Source organism: Neltuma alba, unplaced genomic scaffold (genome assembly GCF_004799145.2).
Source record: "Neltuma alba isolate B1F8T4 unplaced genomic scaffold, ASM479914v2 tig00011277_pilon, whole genome shotgun sequence".
NCBI classification, from domain to species: Eukaryota; Viridiplantae; Streptophyta; class Magnoliopsida; order Fabales; family Fabaceae; genus Neltuma; species Neltuma alba.
The window spans coordinates 1,220,597-1,237,142 of NW_021635987.1; the positions used below are offsets into that span (position 1 = coordinate 1,220,597).

At 35.2% G+C, this 16,546-nt stretch overlaps 1 protein-coding gene across 1 annotated transcript; it reads right to left on the reverse strand.

Annotated features, from left to right (window-relative positions):
• Window positions 1–13,996: 13,996 nt before the first annotated feature.
• LOC114711126 (uncharacterized) lies at window positions 13,997–14,464 on the reverse strand. The gene has a single exon (XM_028895474.1). It carries the CDS (start codon window positions 14,462–14,464, stop codon window positions 13,997–13,999), a length of 468 nt encoding a protein of 155 aa, XP_028751307.1.
• Between the last annotated feature and the right edge of the window lie 2,082 nt (window positions 14,465–16,546).

Below are 16,546 nucleotides of genomic sequence, written 5' to 3' on the forward strand. Positions count from 1 at the left end.
ATGGGCTCAGTGGATATTTTTGCTACCCAAAATATCCCTGACAAAAGCTATAAATAGAGGCTTCCCCCCATCAGTTCAAATCACTCCAGTAGTAGAGTTTCCTACTATCTCTCTCTCTCTCTTATTTTCTTTCTTGCAAAAGTGGTGCTCTGCTGTGCACTTAAAAGCTTAGACTTTTATAGTCTAGCTTAAGCGTGAGCAAGAAGATCCGACCGACCCGACCCGAGATCCGACCCGGTATGTTTTCGATCCATTGTCATATTTTTCTAACAGATGTTGGTGGATTGTTCTGTTTGGTTGAGATTTATTATTGTGTTTCTTGATTGCTAAAAGGTGGTACAAAATATTAAAGGCTTGTGATGACAATATTATGTAGAAGGTGTGTGTTCATCTTTTTGGATTGTTTCCTCCATGTTTTTTCAGGAACAAAACAAAAAAAGAATGGCGGTCCTGTAGGATTTTATTTATACAAACAATTTACTTAGGAAAAATTATACTCAGGTCCCACAAAACAATTAATTTCAAAAAGTCCTAAGAAATCTCGAAATATTCCTAAGTCCTAATGGACCTGTGTGTATTAATTGTATTATGAAATATTACCTACTTACCCCCATTAATTTGAACCCAATGGAATTCATTACATAACACTCAACAGTGGCTGTTGACAACCCGAGGAGAGGTGGTTAACAACTTCGGCAATGCCCCTGGTATCCCACAGAGTAATTGTTAGGAGCACTGTCGAGGTTGTCAACTACTTCTTCTCAGGTTGTCAACAGCCACTGTTGAGGTTGTAAATAAATTGATGCAATAAAAGTATTGGGGTAAGTAGGTAATTTCACAAATTACAATTAATTACACACAGGTTCCTGGGGACTTAGGAATCATTTCAGGATTTCCAGGTATTTTTTTTAAAATTAATTATCTTCTATGAGACCTGATGTAATTTTCCCATTTACTTATTTTCCAGAGGCGCAGGATTAATAGATGCACACTGCATTTTCATTCAATATTGTGAAGTGATCATTTTTCCTTGATATGAGTATTTAGCGAGGCATTTAAAAAAGATGACATATGTAATGATTTGTTGTTGATAATTCTCAAACCCTTCGTTCCCATTACTGCTCAGATATGGCATGTGTTATTCTCTATTCCTCGTTTTTTAAAGTCTTTGATTATTATTATTATGTAGTAACGGACCAAAGGAGTTTTTGTTAACTTAAAAAAGTATTGCAAAGGCTCAAATAACAGAGAATGCCTTACCCAAGAACAAATGAGGAAAGCTCCATCAGGCCCACCAGAAAAGGTTCAAAACTCGAAGGGAGAAAAAAAAAAAAAAAGGATTTCCTGTCTCGTCACGGTCCTGTCCTGGTCTGACGAGACCAGGACAGAACCGGAACGGGACAAGACATGGAACAAAAGTTCTGTCTTGTTCCTATTCACTGGGACCGAACGGTGCTGGTCTGTGAACACACTCCTAGAAAAATGTAAGTTCAAATTTCGAATACCTAAAGTATGCATGCGGGAAAAAAAATCTGAACTGTTTATATCATATCTCTGACGTCAAGTGACCGCCGGTGAGGACCGCCAAAACCGGCTCTCCAAATACAGGACCACCGCCCACCACCTCCAAAGATTATAGCCGCCATCTTCAATTACTAGAAATCACAATCGAATAGCCACAATTTTATCGTACCCTTGCTTGTCATCTAACTTTTCAATGGCATCTATTAGCACCAGATTCAACCAAGAAATCTTGCAACAAGTCCCGGTGAGAACAGAAAAATAAATCGATGAAGAAAAACCCCGCATCCAAAAATCTATTATCCAAACGTGAACTAGGCAGGACCAGATATCGATGTTCCACTCAAATCCTCCATGGAAGCAAACAACGAAAACCAAAAATCGATGTTCCTCATCGTCAATCTAGCTCCAACTTGCAAAGATGCGATCTTCACTAGCAGAGCCAGAAATCGATGATGAAACAGAAAGCTCATAAGACAATGAAGTTGTCGCCGGAAAAAAGAACAAAATGGAGAAGGCGAAGATGAAGTGGGGAAGAAGACGAAGCGGGAGATCCGTGGAGAGGATGAGTCGCCCTCCGGTCTCGGTGCTTACGAACAGTGGGTTCAAAGATCACTTGCGGTGTGGGAGAAGATTGCCGGTGGGGAGGGGGGAACCCTATGACGCGCTTGCCCTCGCCGGCGCTGGAGGTCGCCATTTAGGATGAGGTCAGTGACGATGCTATGGAGATAGCGTCGGCGGGTCTGCGTTGAAACAGGAAAAAATGAGAAAGGTAAACTCAGAATTTCATGGAACTCTTTCCAATTCCGTGTGACAAGAAAGCCTATTCCACAAGTCCATAGTAATTGAATTGTTCTTATTCTTAATATAAGATCTATTTAACTAATTTGATTAGATTAAAAAAATTAGGTAAGTTAGTTAATTATAAAAATATGATATATTTTTTCTAAAACACACCATATTATCTTCCTTAATCTTCTCTTCTCTCTTCTACTTGATTATGGTTGTGGGAGTATTCAGGAATAATTTAGATAAAACTGATAAATTTAAGAAATAAATCTTATATTTAATACCAAAATTAATTCAACAATTAGGTCCTAAATACTACAGGAGTACCAAACAACTTTGAGCATGGAATTTAATTTCATTTTCTTTTTTGTTTAGAGGAACTCATGCTGTGAACCAAAGGGAGTAATTATTTGGAGCATAATGAAGCTTCCTTGTTTCTTCTTCGTCTACATAAATCTTCCTAGAACCTTTTCATTCATTCACTTCACTCCCCCACGCAAGTAGTGTAAGCCTTATAAATCTCTCTCTTCTCTGGTCTTTATCGTCGAGTAACAAATGCACTGGTAACTCTCTGCTCTACCTACACTTTTTTTCCCCTAATTAATGGTTTCTTCTTCTTCCTCAGAAAGACACGATTGATCGATCGTTTTCAGAGTCCACTATCTTGGAAGCGGATAAACAACAGAAGATTTTATGGATCTGATGAATCAGCCTCTGAGCCAGCAGAGTAACCCATTTATCCTTTCACTTTCTGTGGGAAAATATTTGATATCTTATGCTCAAAAATATAAAAGATGGGTATCAAAAAGAAATCAAAGAGGGACCTCTTGATCGACACAAAAGAAATTAATCTCCACCCAGAAATAATCCATATTTTATTTTCTCCTTTGTTTTTAATTCTCACCTGGCATTCAAAACCCGATTTCGAAGCCAGAATCGACCCTTCCAGCTACCCCCTGCTGCAGACTTAGATTTTTGTTATTAAACGCAAAAGCTTTTGGTTTTTATCAAATGTTAAATAATTATAAATAATTTCTTATCCTTTTTTTTTTTTTATAAACCAGATTGATTGTGTTAATTTTTTTCCTGATTTGGTGGAAACCCAATTATGATTTTAAAAATAATTTTACGATATAAAAAATAAGTATGTGAATAGAATTTTATCTCAATTACATGTAAAATATATATAATGTCATTTTGAATTTTAAGAAAGGGTTAGGATATAAGATGCAAATAAAAAAAATAACATCAAAGCATCAAAAAATAAGATCAAAGTGTTAGATGCACCATAAAAATTCAAGATGTTAGATGCACTTAAAAAATAAAATCAGGCATTGGATACACTTTAACCTTTTAGGAAATACTTATCTGGTTCTATTTATAAGTCACTTCCAACATACTTCATTAACTCTCATTTAAAATCGAACAACTTTTCAATTTTATCCCTATTTAATATACATTATACCTTATATAAACAAAGTCAACACAATAATAAATGAAGGGTAAAATTATACATCCATACAAAAGTTTCTCTCATTGCCCTATAAATAGAACCAAAAAATACTTTTCTCTCTTTGTCCTATAAATAGGACTAGGGGGAGTAACAGTCTATTAGATGCCAACATGTTTGTTGGATCATGAGTGATTTAATTTATGCACAAGCATTCCATTAATGCATTTTTATTTGAATTACCTGAGATGAGATGGCACTCTCAAAGCATATAAAAATTTTTCTCTATATAAATATTTTTGTGCATATTATTTAAATTAGATCATTTTAATCATAACCAACGTGATATTGAGTTGACCTTATTTGATTCATTGACACTTTGAATTATTGTCTTGACCTGTTGGCTAATAATCCAATTATTTCACTAGCGCGATATTTTGGATTTCTTAAATTATAAAATTACTTTTCAAACTTACAAAATATTTAAGTAAAACTACTAATATGTGCATCCCCCGGCCCCAAAAAAGACATTGTGGGTCCGTTATAGGGCCATGGTGATGTACGTGGGATTCTTCTTTCGGAAAACCGCATTAAACTTCTATCCAAAAATAAATAAATATAAAAAAGTTTCTTAAAATTATTAAATTAATATAGTATTTTAAGAAAAAAATTTTGGAAGAAATTTCACTTGTTCGATTATGAAACTGTCTTCATTTATTTTTTTTTTAAATATGTGTTGACAACTTAAAAAGTACTCCTCCGGTCCTTAATGTAATTCCTATTTAACTAATTTGATTAGATTAAGAAAGTTAAGTAAGTTAGTTAATTATAAAAAATACGACATGTTTGTCCTAAAACACCATAATCATCTTCATTAATATCTTCTCTCCTCTCTCTCTCTTGATTGTGGTTAAAGGAGTATTTATAGGGATAATTTAGAAAAACTGATAAATATGATAAATAGGTTTTATATTTAGGACTAAAATTAACTTAACAATTAGGTCTTATATTAAGGACCGAAGGAGTAGTCATTAACAAACTAAGATGTAACAATTAATCACTATCCTAGTAGGTTTTAATACAATTTTCTTTGTACATCACATAAGCATATTTAACTTCAGATCCTTGTGATGTGTTGAAAATATGTATTGTTAATACTTGCCACGATAATTGTTAATTGTTACATTTTAAGTTATTTATGATTTTCGTTTTAGTTGTCAATACTTACTGCTAAGCGTTGAGAAAATACGTAGTTAATACCTATCATGATGATCTTAATTGTTACATTTTAAATTTTTAATAATTGTACTTGCAGTTGTTAATAAACACGGATAAAAAACCTAATAATTTGAAAAGAATATAATGGTAGTTTAGTAATTAAATAAATGGAATCATGAGATATTTTGTGACTTCAAATTTATATTAATTTGATGATTTCAAAAAAAAATTGTATTAATTTCTCTTCGCGGGGATCTTAATGCAATTTTTGTTTCTTCTTTTCAAACAAAATGTACCAATGATATGGTAGGAAAAGGAAGATATTTGGTGATTTTGCTAAAATAAAAGTGCTAAAACTTTGATTTTGTACTTAGGGTTGTTTGGATTAGCTTTTAAAGAATAAATTCTTAAAAAAATTGATAAAAAATTATTTTGAGAATATATTTTAAAAGAATAGATTTTATGAAAAATGTGATTTTGATACAATGAGAATGTTTAGATGGTTATTATCATAATTACTTTTTTTTCCAAGTGCAAATTATTAAAAAAGACATAAATTAAGGTGATAATCACATAAAAGACAAATTTTGATTAATAATTTTATTTAAAGTAAAACATTAGTAAATAATATATTGTTGCTTTAACAAATGACATGTGATGAATAGAATTAATTAATAATTAAGCTGTGTATATATTGTGTTATATATATTTATGAAATATAAGATTAAACATATTTTTAGAAAAATGATAGTTTCATCTAAAAAATTTTAAACACCATGTGTCATAATAATTTTGAAAATTTGAATAAAAATATGTAAGATCGATTTATTATTTATATAATTAATTAATATATGTGTGTATCTATTATAAAACATAAGATTTAATATATCTATATAGCCCAAACCATGGTTTTATCTCCAAAAGCAAAAAAAAAAAAAAACCTATGAAAAACCATGTTTTTCAATACAAAAGTGATTTTACAAAAAACTATGGTGTTTGGATGGTTTTCTCAAAACCATGGTTTTGAGATTTATCTAAACACCAACACAAAATCCTATGTGAAAATGATTTTTAGGAGATGTTTGGATTAGCTTTTAGAGAATACATTCTAGAGAAAAGTGATAAAAATATATTTTGAGAAGAGAGAGAAGTATAGATATTATGAAAAAAGTGATTTTAATCAAATGAAAATGTTTGGATGGTTATTATTAAAATCACTTTTTTTCATGTGTAAATTACTAAAAAAGATATAAGTTAATGTGATAATTACATAAAATATTATTGTTTAAAGCAATAATTCAGTAAATAATATATTTTTTCAACATAATAATATATATAATATAATTAATTAATAATTAACATGCATATATATATATATATAGAAAGTGCCATAATATGTTTAGAAAAATAGAATTAACATGTGTAAGACAAATTTAATATTTACATAATTAATTGATTAATGATTAATAAGTTTGTGTATGTATGTTTATAAAATATAAAATTAAATATATTTTCAAAAAACTATAATTCCATCTTAAAGATTTTCCATGCCAAGACCACGAGTTTTCTATTTCAAAAAGTAAAAAAAATTTCACTTTTGAAAAATCCTGGTTTTTCACCCCAAACCATGGTTTCCAATCAAAATTGATTTTGTCAAAAGTTCATGTGTTTGGAAGCTAAAAGGGCTTCTTTTTTTTTTTTTTAAATAGAAGCCAAACACCCCAATGAACTTCACAATTGCTTGCCTAGAAAGTGTAGCGGAAGAAGAAAGGGAAAATAAAGGGGGAAAATAAGAAAAGGAAAAATTACTCTTTTTTTTTTTTTTAGGGTACAGGGGTCAATGAATTATCTTTTTCTTCTTGAATATATTTATAATTTTTATGGTCATTCATGCTAAATATTAACCAGTGTTTTTGTAATTTAAAATATTGTAGGCAATGGATATGAAGTGTTCTTGAGTTTTAGGAGAGACAGAGAGACTTTAGGATCTGTCCCTTCCCTTCTCTATACATCTTTGAGCGAAAATGGATATTCTGTTTTCAAAGATGATATATCAATTGAACTTTTGCAAAGTGTTCGATGTCGTAAAATGTTCATCATCATCTTCTCTAAAGGCTATGCTCGTTCTAGAATGTGCCTTGAGTAACTCACAAAAATCATGAAGTTTCGCATGCCATATGATACATGTAGTTCTTCCCATTTTCTATGACGTGAGTCAGTCTGAAGTTTGTAATCAAGAAGCTAGTTTTGGAAAAGCATTTCAAGGTCTTATGCAAAAAGTTTCACCCACTAAAGAGGAAGTTTTAAGGCGGGGAAGAGCTCTCCGTGAAGCTGCAAGGAACGTTGCTGGGATTGATGTGTTTGATTACCTCAAGTCCGGGTAACTTATTTTTCCTATGCGTTCTATTTATTTTCAATTTTGCCAATATATTGTGTGCGTGTGTGAGAATAGTACAACTTTTTTGGCAATCCATAACAATTAGTTATTAAAAGATAAGTTTGATATTAATTCTTAATAATATTTATTAGTATATAAAGCGGATTTTTGTTAGGCTTTAACATATATACTCCCTACTCATATAAAAATGTTTTTTCTATAAATGTTATGAAGTTAAAACCTATAGCACATAGTCTAGTATCACAATAAATGTGACAAACTTTTAATAGACAACAAATTTAGGATGCAGGACACGCATAATTCCCTTCTATTCATGCTATGCAGTGGAGTCTTATAATTTATGTAACTCGATTAACATATATAGAACTATGATTTTAGGAATTGACTTGTATTATTTTAATTCGAAGAAGGGGACAATATGATAGAATTAACAACGCTATTGTGTGTTTAATTTCTTGATGGAAATATATGTGTCGCTCCTAATACCGCACTATCCTTCTTTATTATTTGTCGTCATGCTAATTAATCAGTGCTCCCTTTTCTGCTATTCTTTTTGCATAATTCACAGATATCTAATTGATAAGGATGTTATTGTGGATGTTATCGATCATGTTGATTATTTATTGAAGCCTTTATATAAGGTGTTCCCTGTTGGAGTGGATTCTTGTGCTCAGGATGTGATTACAATGCTTCATAACCATAAATCAAAACACGTTGTCTTCATAGGCATACGGGGAATGATGGGTGTTCACCGAATAACTTGACCGCAAGTAGACGGGTCGCAAGTAATATAAAAAGTATCGTTCCCTCAGAGACAAAGGCTAAATAAGTTGAAAATCATAATTGTGTACTTGATTAGGTTAAGTGAAACAATTGTTGTAAAAGAGTTTGTGAAATGAAATTAGGAAAACAATGGTTTAAAAGCAATATAAAATCAACTTGACCTTGAAACAATTAAGAGACTAGGGTTATTCTTCACTAAAGTACTTCATGAAACTGGGTTAATTACTTCTCAAGTAGTGCTTTACAATAAGTTCAGTTAGCCTGGGTTTACAGAATTGATTAAGCTTTCTCAAGTCAAAACCAAATGTTTGCAATCATGATTAAAACACAGCAATCTCTTGCAATTGTTTGAAAAGGTTGCACTTTAAAAACCAAAACCCATTTAGTTTATGCTAGGTCAACAGATACATCTCTGCTCCATCAACAAACCATCTATTCACTCAATTAAATTTCTGGACTAGCATGTTTTTACCAAAGTTCACGAATTAGTTTAACTTTCTCAAGTTAAACTAATCAATCAATCAATCCAAATGATGGCCAGACAAAAAGAAGCATTAAGCTCAAAGTAAAAACAACTGAATATTATCATTAACACTCAAGAGATAGTAAAACCAAGTATCAATCCATACAGTAGATCAAAATAACCATAGAAAAATGGATTTAGCTATACATATCTAGTAAAGCACTACAACTATAAGAGTAGCTAGTAGTCATAGCAGAAACAAGAAGGGAAGAAGAAGGAAACCCAGAAAATTCAAGTTACAAGCTTCGAATCTCTTCTGGCTTCAAGCCCAAAGGTTTCAAGCCTCCAAAACTCCAAACCCTAGTAGAGCCAGCCTCCAAAATTGCTCTAAAGTCAAAGTCTCTCTAGAAAAACCGAGCATCCCCCTTTATATGCCCTAATTTTTTAAGTTACAACGTAAAATGCACAGCTGCGAAGGGCCAGGCGCCGCGGTGCCTTTTGTAGAATGGCTTTCCTTTCGAGGTTCCGTGCAGCGATGCAGCGATGCATGCGTGATAATCGGCCGCGGCAAATTATACCAAATAGGTTTCTCCGAGATAGCTTGGGCACCGCGACGCCTTTTACAGAGACGTGCTCATCCTTTTCTGTTTGATCCGCCGCGGTGTTTTCTCCCAGAGGCTGTGGCGGCTGACTTCTTTTCAGCTTTTCTCCATTCTTTACTCTCCTCAGGCTTTGTTTCCTGCAAAATTGACTTTCAAACCTCATAAAAGAATGTTAAATCAGCTTAACTCAGTAGGAATTTTGAGAGGTTATCACACCCCCAAACTTACACTTTTGCTCGTCCTCGAGTAAAACAACAAACCAGTGACTAAGTAACAAATTGCACATTAAAGAATGTAGGAACAATTATATCCTCATCAAATGCTCAAGAAATTATACAGGATAGGAAATTACTGAATCACCCAAAGAAACAGGTTTCATGAACTTAAAACAAACTTTCAATGATTTTGGAGTGTGAGTGTGTATATAGAGTCAATGAGCATCTCTCTTAACTGATACTGTTTCAGTGGACTGGGAGACTTTAGCCAACATACTAGCTTTCAACCGCATCCTTTCATAAGCCTAACTTCTTCTCTCTCTCTGTCTACAACTCACCCTATATCATTTGAAATCAAATGGACTTTTCGGCTTATAACGTGGCCAAGAGTAATGGCTTAGGAAAGAAAGGGGAAAGTAGATCATACAAATACTTTGAGATAAATAGATATTCAATAATCAGAACTTACTTCAACCACTTTCATTCTCCCAAACTTGTACCACAATTATTTATATATAGATATGTATATATACCTATATTTTTTTGTCTTTTTTTCTTTTTTTTTGTTTTGTTTTGTTTTTTTTTTGTTTTTTTTTTTTTTTAACATTGAAAACAAAAATTTACAGCTTAGCTCCTAACACTTTAAATTTTCAGAATAATTGACTACCCCTGCCAACCTTTCAAAATCTCCACATTTCATCAAACCCCTTATCTTTTTAACTTCCATTTAGCTTTTTTTTTTTTGGCCAAAAAACTTCCATTTATCTCAAAGCTAGGGATTTCATGGTTTTCTCAATTGGTTTTGGGTTAGGAAGAGGTTAGGGTTTGAAACAAAACTTGAACATATATACTTTTTTTTTTGTTCAAAGAATGGGTTCAAAGGACAAAACTATAAGGTCAGCTTTGAAAGGCTCAAACGCATTTTTAAGAACTGCCCTAATCTTTTTTCAAATTCATATAGAACAAACTATAAACTTTGAGAAAATCAAAGAAGGTTCTGAAAACAATTTAGTTGAAACAAAAGTATAGAGGCTAAATTATCCACTCAACCTCAACATACCACTTGAAATGTCTTGACCCTTTTAGTGCGTTAGTTTCTCCAAAAATTAAAGAAACATAGGTTTTAACCTCACAATTCAAGCATCAAAGAGCAATTCAAAACTTCCTATCAAGCATAGTAACTAAGCATTTTGTTCAATCATTGGACCATTCATACATTCTCAACTAACAACTTGCCACTTCGGTTCATATTTCATAAAATCAACTGAGCAAAAATTTAAGTTAACAAAATTTCTACTGTTCAGCTGTTTCAAAATTTTCTCAACAACATGACCTTTCAAAAAATTTCAAATTTAACCCTGTTATCCACAAACTTTTCAAATTTAATCTTGTTATCCACAAAAATCAATCCTCACCCCCAAACTTAAAATTGACAGTGTCCTCACTGTCAACCAGAGGAAGTAAAGATCAGGGCATGTAGGCATAATTGAAAAAAAAAATATATTCGCTGCATGAAAGGTCAAAATTTGTTTTTCTTTCTGTACAAGTATATCAGTATGCACAACTATCAATAGTATTGTCATCAGATTCATAATGAATCATCAATTACTAAAGGCATCCACAAATTAATCAATCAAAAGGCCCGTTAACCATCTACATTTTCAATCATTTCTCAACAGTTAACGCAGGAGTGAAAATCAATAATGATAGATATTGCTCAACAGTCAGAATCAGTTCAACAGGCCATCAGTAGCCTTGCCAGAATCATAGAAGCAAACAACACATAAATTAGACCAAAACGCAAGAAAATGCAAAAACACACATAAAGACAAAAGCAACAAGCAAGCAACAACAGCAGTAGAAATGGCCCCAGCTAGTCATCCTCCTCCTCAGAATGCTGATCCCCCTGATCCTCATCACCCTCTGCAAATGGATCGATGGCCATATCATCGCCCGAGCCAATACCAGCCCTAGAAGTTCCAGCTTCATGTTCATCTCCCGGTGACTCTGCTCAGTGCTTGTATCTTCCACATCCGGCGCGTCAATGTCCAATTTCCTTGCAATCTGGACTAATAGTTCCTCCATACGCCTTTGTCTACGTCTCCTGTGACGTATCTCTCTGTCCAATTTCTCGTGGAGGAGATCCAAGCTTTGAGTGGTAGGGTCAACACTGGCACTGGCTTGAGCTTCCTTTTCATTCCTCGGGGAACTGTTCAGCATACATGGCTTCAGTGATCCTTTGCTATTCTCGTTCAGGAACCAGATTAGAGTAGTTGAATGGTGAAACAGGCTTGAACTTTTGATCTTTGTCTTTCCATTCTACCCCCACTTTAGATAGCAGATCCGAGATGAGGTGAGGCATGACGAGATTTGTGTTGTGGGCTCTGTTGGCATCCCAGATGGCATCAAAAATCAATTTCCCTACATCCACTGTCGCCTTGATCATAAACAGATATATCAGGAGTGCCAGATTCCTTGGGGCTTCACTGAGATGCGTGGTTGGCATAATGTTTCTTGTGACAATATGCAACCAGATTCTGGCCTCAGGTATCATGTCTTTTCGCATAATATACGCCTGGCCCTCTTAGGCCGCACCCACATCTCATCAGAACCGGTGAGTGTTGCTGAGATGGCATCGAGAGGGAATCTCCTTCTGATTGTTGAGATACCACTGATATTGGCACTTTTCAACCTCGGGAAGCTCATAGTGATCTCTGATGCGCACCGGAGTATAAGGACACACTGGTACCGTATAAACATCTCATTACTCAAGTTTGTTGCCACCCATAGAATTTTTTGACCAGCTTCTCATTCCCTTCGCCTTTGGGACCAATCAGATTTAAGAGGTTGAGCTTCCTTGCTTTTTTATAAACCCAAATTTATTTGCACGGAAATTCTCTTTCTTGATGCAAACCTCTTTTTTCAATAAGCTCTTTAATTGGAGGATCAGGGGAGGTAGCACGGGCTTTCTTCCTGAGGGCCATTGGATTGTTACCTGCAAAAAGAAAGCAAAGCACACCACAATCACGAAACACAACCAACAAAGAAAAAGAAGAAAAGCTAACCTAAAAATAAAGAACTATCCCCCAAACTTAAATCAAGGAGCGAACACCTTCTCACCATTACTAATCCCTTTCTAAACCTGAGTTATAAAATACCCCCAATTCAAACTAAGTTCACAAAGATTCTCTTTTATCTAAATTTCAAAGTCAGACAACCATCAGTAGCTGCCAATTTAAACTATTTTCACTAAATCAGAATAACATTTCCAAATCAGTTACAAGTGAAAAAGAAAACATAACTTGGGTAATGAACAGGTGTTATTTGAAAATTTAGACAAGCATCTCATTTTCTCAAATCAGGTCCAAGCTATGATCACTCAATTTCACAAGTATCACATTTTATCCAATACATGTTCACAGATAGTTGGGCAATGGGATTATCACCTAACCACAATGTAACCTCAGAGAATAAAAATGCCCCCATCTAGAGTTCTAAAATCATCTAACCACAATGCACAACCTATAGCATTACCCATCTCCAGCACAAACCGCAAAGAACGACAAACAATGGACTGAAGGCACCGAAACACAAGCACGGAAGCTTGGGCGCTGGCGGTGAGGAGAAATAGAGGGCAGTGGCGGAGAGAAAGGAGATGACTGGCGATTTCGAATGGACTGAAGGAGTGATAATTCGAATGGACTAAGAGTGGTATTTCGAATGGGATGGGGGTTATCTGAAAGGGGGGTTTTGAAATTTGGATGGAGAGTGAAAAGACCAAAGGGTTAGGGTTTTGAAATTAAAACAATGAATCTACCCTCAAAAACCGGTCAGATACACTGGGGCAAAGTGGGTATTGAGAGAAATGAGTAAGGTCAAACAGGAAACACAAAGAAGGAATTCAAAAGGAGCCGCGGCGCCTTTTACAGAATTGCAGACTCTAGTTAAATTATTCGCGCCGCGGCCTCTATGTATAAACGCCGCGGCGGTTTTTACCAAGAAGGACCTACAGCCAATGACGAAGGCGCCGCGACGGATTAACTCAAGGGGCCGTGGCGCCTATTACAGAAAGAGGGTTCTAAAAACAGACGAGGCGCCGCGGCTTCTGATCAAATGTGCCGCGACGCCTCACACTGAGAAGGCCTAACATGAAAAATTAATGAACACAGACTGGACCTACCACAATCAAACACCCTACACACAATAAACAAGACTAAACACAAACACAAGCATAAAAACAAACACAACACAAACAACCACATAAAAGCAAAACCCACAAGCCTTAATGTAACACAAATTCAAACCAATCAAGGTCAAGGCCACTACTGGAGATTAAGGTTAGGTGCACTTCCCTGGTTGCGCTAATTAGAAATCAACCACTCCTGCTAAGCTCCAAATTTGAGGAACAAACCAAAAGGCCTACAAAAACAAAGATCAACCGTAAATCCACTAAAATAAAACCGAAATAAAAGAAACACATCAAAGGCAAGTTTAGAGCTTGGGTTGCCTCCCAAGTAGCGCTTGGTTTATAGTCTTCAGCCTGACTCTTCAGCTCTGTTATGATTTTTCAGCAAAGTAGATCGTAGAGACTTGACAATCCACCTTTCCACCCCAATAATGCTTCAAACGATGGCCATTTGCATGAAATCTTTCACCTTTTTCATTTTCCAGCTCCACCGCACCATAGTTAGCAGCTTGTACCACAGTGAATGGCCCTGACCAGCGTGATTTGAGTTTGCCCGGAAATAATCTCAATTTTGAATTATGAAGTAACACCTTTTGCCCCGCTTCAAAGACCTTGGGGATAATTTTCTGATCATGATACTTCTTGGTCCGTTCCTTATAGAGCCTTGCACTTTCATAGGCATTAAGGTGAAATTCCTCCAATTCATTCAGTTGAAGGAGCCTTTTTACACCAACATCTTGAAAGTCAAAGTTGAGTTTTTTTATGGCCCAGTAAGCTCCATGTTCCAATTCTACAGGCAAATGACATGCTTTTCCAAACACCAACCGATAGGGAGGCATCCCAATCGGAGTTTTATATGCTGTCCTGTAGGCCCAAAGAGGATCATCCAGTTTTAATGACCAATCTTTTCTTGTTGCACCTACTACCTTCTCAAGAATGCTTTTGATCTCTCAGTTGGATATTTCTGCTTGGCCATTTGACTGAGGATGATAAGCCAAAGTTACCCTGTGCTTTACACCATATTTCTTCATCAAAGCTTGAAATTGGTGATTGTAAAAGTGAGAACCACCATCACTAATGATAGCCCGAGGTGCTCCAAATCTCGTGACGATGTTTTTCTTTAAAAATTTGATCACCATTTTAGCATCACTGGATACACATGCAGTAGCTTCAACCCATTTCGATACATAATCCACAGCAACCAGAATGTACTCTTGATTGAGAGACTTTGGAAACGGGCCCATGAAGTCAATTCCCCATACATCAAAGAGTTCAACTTCCAAAATATTATTCAGAGGCATTTCATTCCTTCTTGATATGTTTCCCACTCGTTGACACCGATCACATCGGATCACAAAGGCATATGCATCTTTAAATAGTGAAGGCCAATAAAAACCACTTTGAAGGACTTTGGCAGCCTTTTTTTCTCCTCTAAAGTGCCCACCATAAGCTGGAGAGTGGCAACACTCTAGAATATCTTGCTGCTCAACTTCCAAAACACATCTTCTTATCATCTGATTGGCACATCTTTTGAACAAGTAAGGTTCTTCCCAGAAGTACATCTTTGCATCGTGAAGAAATTTCCTCTTTTGATGGGAGTTAAGGTCTAGTGGCAGAGTTCCACAAACCAGATAATTAACTAGATCTGCATACCATGGAGTAGTTGAGTTATCCACAAAGAACAAGCATTCATTGGGAAAAGATGCATTGATCTCTTGACAATGATCATGTTTAGCTTCACTACTTAATCGAGATAGATGATCTACCACTTGGTTATCAGTGCCTTTCCTATCAACAATTTCCAAGTCAAATTCTTGAAGCAAAAGGACCCATCGAATCAGGTGTGCTTTGGAATCTTTCTTGGTAAACAGGTACTTTAGGGCAGAGTGGTCTGTATAGATAGTCACTTTGGTGCCCACAATATAAGACCGGAATTTCTCACAAGCAAATACCACTGCAAGCAATTCTTTCTCTGTAGTAGTGTAGTTAAGTTGGGCATTATCCAAGGTTTTACTAGCATAGTAGATGGGATGGAAGACCTTTTCTACTTTTTGTCCAAGAACTGCTCCAACGGCAAAATCACTAGCATCTGCCATAATGATGAAAGGTAGCTCCCAATTAGGTGCCACTAAAATTGGTGCTGAGGTGAGCTTCTTCTTTAATTCTTTAAAAGAGTTTATACAAGCGTCATCAAACTTGAACTCCCTATCTTTCTCCAACAAATTGCACAAAGGCCTAGTGATTTTAGAGAAATCTTTAATGAAACGACGATAGAATCCCACGTGACCCAAGAAACTTCTAATACCCTTAACACTTGTTGGTGGAGGCAATTGCTCAATAACAGATACCTTTGCCTTGTCAACTTCTAGGCCTTGTTTGGATACTCGATGACCAAGGACAATACCCTCTTACACCATAAAGTGACATTTTTCCCAATTTAGAACCAAATTAGTTTCTTCACATTGTTGCAAAACAGCCGCCAAATTATCTAAACAACAATCAAAAGAATCTCCAAAAACAGAGAAATCATCCATGAACACTTCAATTGTTTTCTCAATCATGTCAGCAAAGATGGTCATCATGCATCTTTGGAATGTTGCTGGAGCATTGCAAAGGCCAAATGGCATTCTTTTGAAAGCAAACGTGCCATATGGACAAGTAAAGGTTGTTTTCTCTTAATCTTTTGGGGCTATTACAATTTGGTTGTATCCGGAATACCCATCCAAGAAACAAAAGAATTCTTGCCCAGCAAGTTTATCCAACATCTGATCAATAAATGGCAGCAGGAAATGGTCTTTTCTGGTTGCTGTATTTAACTTTCGATAATCCATGCAAATTCTCCACCCAGTCACAGTACAAGTTGCAACTAGCTCATTTCGGGTGTTAGCCACTATAGTTATACCGCCTTTTTTAGGGACGCA